Source organism: Blastomyces gilchristii (assembly GCF_000003855.2).
Source record: "Blastomyces gilchristii SLH14081 genomic scaffold supercont1.10, whole genome shotgun sequence".
NCBI lineage: Eukaryota > Fungi > Ascomycota > Eurotiomycetes > Onygenales > Ajellomycetaceae > Blastomyces > Blastomyces gilchristii.
This window is the reverse complement of record NW_003101673.1, coordinates 1,556,436-1,560,841: the sequence shown is the minus strand read 5'-3', so window position 1 is coordinate 1,560,841 and position 4,406 is coordinate 1,556,436. Positions and strand designations below refer to the sequence as shown.

Genomic DNA, 4,406 nt, shown 5'->3' with positions numbered 1-4,406 from the left:
ACCAGGACCAAACTTTACAGTTGTCACGTTGCCTAAAAGCATTACTCCTGGTCATGATTTGTGTTCATCACATTGATCTCAAATCACATTATTTCAAATATTAAAGGTCTCAGATTCACTTTTTAAATAAAAATCTAGTTCTGAATAAAGAATATGTTTGAATTCTTAGTCACATTTTCATTCTGATCTCATTATTGAGAATGACATTAAATAAGACTATGAAATCACTTCTCACTTACATAATATCATAACATAGTGCTCATTTGTTGAAAATTCAATAGAGAGTGTTATCAAATATTGTTACTTTTCTGAACATAGATTATAATTCATATAATTTTAATTATGAAAAAAACATAAAATATAAAAAAAAACAAAAAACAAAAAACAAAACAAATACAAGAAAAAATCACATTAAAAAAAAAAAAAATAAAAGAAAAAGAAAAAAACAAAAAATAAAAAAAAAAAAATCAAGGTCACAGAGCTGCAGCACTCTCAAAATACTCACTTCTCAGAGTCTTTACAATGTTCATCACTAATCATGTATTTCTCACAGTGAGAGTAACACAGCTGTGATGAGTTATTGTCTTAATATTATCTAATAAATAATCAGTATATATCTGTATAAATGTGAATAATTAGAAAATATACACTTAAAAAGTGTGATCAGGATGAACTCTGCTATCACTTGAATAACATCAAGAGCAGAACACTGAAATCAATGATTTCTCTCATTGATTTCATGGACAAGGCATGTGAAGATGGCCTTGGAAAATATAAGATTCTTCAACTTCTGATAAAAACAGATCTCACAGAGAGACTCTATTTTCATGATATCAGAGACTGAGTGTTATCAAAAAGTGTTACTTTCATGCAATGTACATACACTTACTGCAGTGATTCACTCTCTGCATATATGACTGAGAATTGCAGCTTTCTCACACTGCACAGCTCTCTCTGAGATGCTGCTGTCAGTTTGTAACTCATACAGTCTCTCAGTTCAGCACACACTGTGTATATACAGCTCTGCATGCTGAGACTGTGTTGATCATTATGGCCTGGCGTGGTACTCACTTTTCACAAGCTATGTTTTATTTGAGGAGGAGGAAGAAAGACATGACTGTTATTTTATTAAGAGAAGAATGAATAATTAGTATTATTGAATTAATTTAGTTCATCTGTATTTAAAATTTGATTAGTTTATACTCTTCAATTTGAGGATTTCTATGAGTGTTTTAATAGTTTTCATATCAGCTTGAACTTAGTGATGAATTGAAGAAGAAGAGAAAAGAGAGAAGAAAGAAATGAGAATAACTTATCTTTATAATATAAAAGCAGAGAATCACTGTAATCATTCTCTCTAGCAACAAAGATCTGTTTTCTGCATGTATTTCTGATATAGATTATATGATAAATGCATACAAAGAATACTAATAGTGCATGCATTGAATGAAGATAATATTACTATACAACACTGTAGCTGTTTCTATACATCTCTGAAAGCTGTTAATAGTTTCTTTGTCTCTTTATGTTTAATAAGTTAATAATATATTTCAATGCACTCTCTCTTTTATCATCATCATTATTATCATTATTATTATCATTATCATCATCATCATCACTATCATCATCATTACTATTATCATCACTATTATATTATTGCCTGTCTTCACTCTCTCTTCAACACTTATTAAAATCAATCATGTTATCTCTCTTCAAATATTCTGCGGTTCTGCAGATCATCAAGGCGTGTGAGCACTGTCACAGATTGAAGAAAGAGAAGAAGAAGGTGTTTAAGCACAGAGAGACAGATTGTAAGACATGTTATAATGCCTTGAAGAGGCTCTGTAAGAGAGTAGAATGATAATGATTTTAAGTAACACTTCTGATAGATTTAGACTGAACTAAGTATAGAAATAATACAGATGACACTGCCTGTGAGAGATTGAAAAAGAAGATAGTAAAAAGCCTCATGCAGCAGCAGTGGAATCAGAAGAAGTTCTGAGAATGATTTGAGACTAAGATGAAGAGAGAGAGAGAGAAGAAGAGTGTTACTGTAAATAAGCAGCAGCAGAAGAAGATTGAGAAGGTATTAAAGTGAGAGATAAAGAAGTCAAAACTGATAAGTTTTTATTGAGAGATAATGATTTTTAATAACACTTCTATTCTCTAATTGATTAGCAGGAGCTGACAGAGAAGAAGGGAATTGAGGCCTTGTTCAGGTCTTGAATGCGCTTCATGATTCAGAATATTGAGAAGACCGCCCTGCTCTCTGAGCGTGTCAATCTGCTTGCTACTGAGATGGAACCTGAGACAGCAGACCAGAAAATATGGGATTTTAAGATGCAGGTTGACCTGGCTGAGAAGAAGCAGCAGAAACCCTCTTCTGAGAAGGCAGTGAAGAGAGATTTTGAGATGATTATCATCTCAGATGAGAAGGAGAAGAAGAAGAAGAAGAAGAAGAAGAAGAAGAATGAGAAGTGAATTATGAAGAATAATAAGAAGAATGAAAAAGAGAAGAAGTAGATTTTTTTCTTTTTATATTAGTTAGTTATAAGTTTAAGTTTTTAATTATTAATAATTAAAATTGATTTTGAGTTTTTAAAAATTATTGTACAAGTTGTAATCAAGTCAGGAATAATATATATATATATATATATTTAACTATCATGATTCACAAATCACTATAATGTATAAGTATCAACATTTTTTCAATATTGATATTCATAATATTAATATATTTTTAATAATATTATCTAATAATATAATTTGATAACACTCTCTTTCATAATATTAATATATTTCAAGAAATATGACAGAGATTAATCAAGATTATTTATTTACTTTTATACATTAATAATATTCAATCTGAGTTAGTACTAAAATTATAACTAAGCTAAGAAATAAGATTATTTTCTCTTATATTAATTCTTCTTACACACATCAGTGATCAGTTATTGAAAATAAATTATTATCTTTCTTAAATTATTATCATATCTTCTGAATTCACTTCTTTCACTTCTTTTACTTCTATTGAAGATTCATAAACTCTTCAAGAAATCACTGTGAATTACAAAGTCTATGTTATTTATAATTCAACACAGAATACTCTCTTTCAATTATAGTGAATAATCACTTCATTCTTCACATCTGATTTCAGGTCACAAAATTTATGAAAAACTCAACACAAATATCAAGATAAACTATGAAATAATTATTAATAGATTGTATTACAGATTACTGAAGAGTTATCTCTTTGCTGTAATTACTGTAACTTTATTCAGAAATATTCATCATAAACTAATTATAGCTCTGAAGAAATTTTCTGACATCTGAAGTCATCAGAATGCAGACAATAAAAGAAAAATAATCAGAAAATTACTACTGAGCTGGTAAGTTGCTCTACTAGATAATGATTTTTGATAATACTAACTTTCTAATTTGAAGAAAATCATGTAAAAATGACTCTGTATCAGTACTCTGATTTCACAACTCTTATCTGATAACTTTCATGAACAATTACTTTGTATGTATATATCTCTGAATCTTTCTCTTCAATCAATTGAAAACTCTGAATTCTGAACACTTCTTCAAATACTTAATTCAAATCTTCATATTTCACATCAATTCTGTCTTCAGTTCAACCTTGAGACACACTACAAAGTTAATATGCAATATCTAGAATCAGAGTTGAAGAATCATCAAAGAGTGTCTCTCACAGTGAATGCATGAACTAGTACAAACAATCTTGCATTTATAAGAGTTATATGTAATTACATTGATGAGAACTGAACTTATCAAGAGACATTAATTGAATTTGAATCATTGATCAGTAGTTATACTGAGGATTATATAACAGAGATATTAATGACTGTGATTAAAAATGACTATTGAGATATTAGTCTCAGTCTTCTTGCAATTATAACTGATAATGCTGTAAATAACTACACTATGATGAAGAGCTTGAAGCAAAAATTGACTTTGTATTTCTGAAATGATAAATAAGATCATATTTTCTGCATTGCTCATGTGGTTCAACTTGTGATGTAAACACTGATAAAGAATCTTAACATCAAGACAAAGAATAATGAGATGACTGATTCTTGAGATGAGAATGAGATGAAAGTGATTACTTAAGTAACTTTTACATTCACTTTGTAAAAGATAATGTTTTTTAACAACACTTTTTAATATTGCTTTTTAATAATGCTTTTTAATAATACTACTGTTAATTTTGAATAGATTGACTAATAATTTAAATATTATAGATTTGAAACATTGCTAATATGATTTGTATCTCTTCTAAACAACAACAATAATTTCATGATATTTAATAAATAAACAAATCAGTCACATCACTGAATATGATACAGAATGTTAGAACACAGTGAAGTTCAATATATAAGATG

At 28.6% G+C, this 4,406-nt stretch overlaps 1 protein-coding gene across 1 annotated transcript; it reads left to right on the top strand.

Moving 5' to 3' along the window:
• Positions 1-2,235: 2,235 nt before the first annotated feature.
• BDBG_05262 (uncharacterized protein) lies at positions 2,236-2,481 on the top strand (the record flags this gene model as incomplete). Its single annotated transcript, XM_031722061.1, has 1 exon — positions 2,236-2,481. One exon carries the CDS (start codon positions 2,236-2,238, stop codon positions 2,479-2,481), a length of 246 nt encoding a protein of 81 aa, XP_031578859.1.
• Between the last annotated feature and the right edge of the window lie 1,925 nt (positions 2,482-4,406).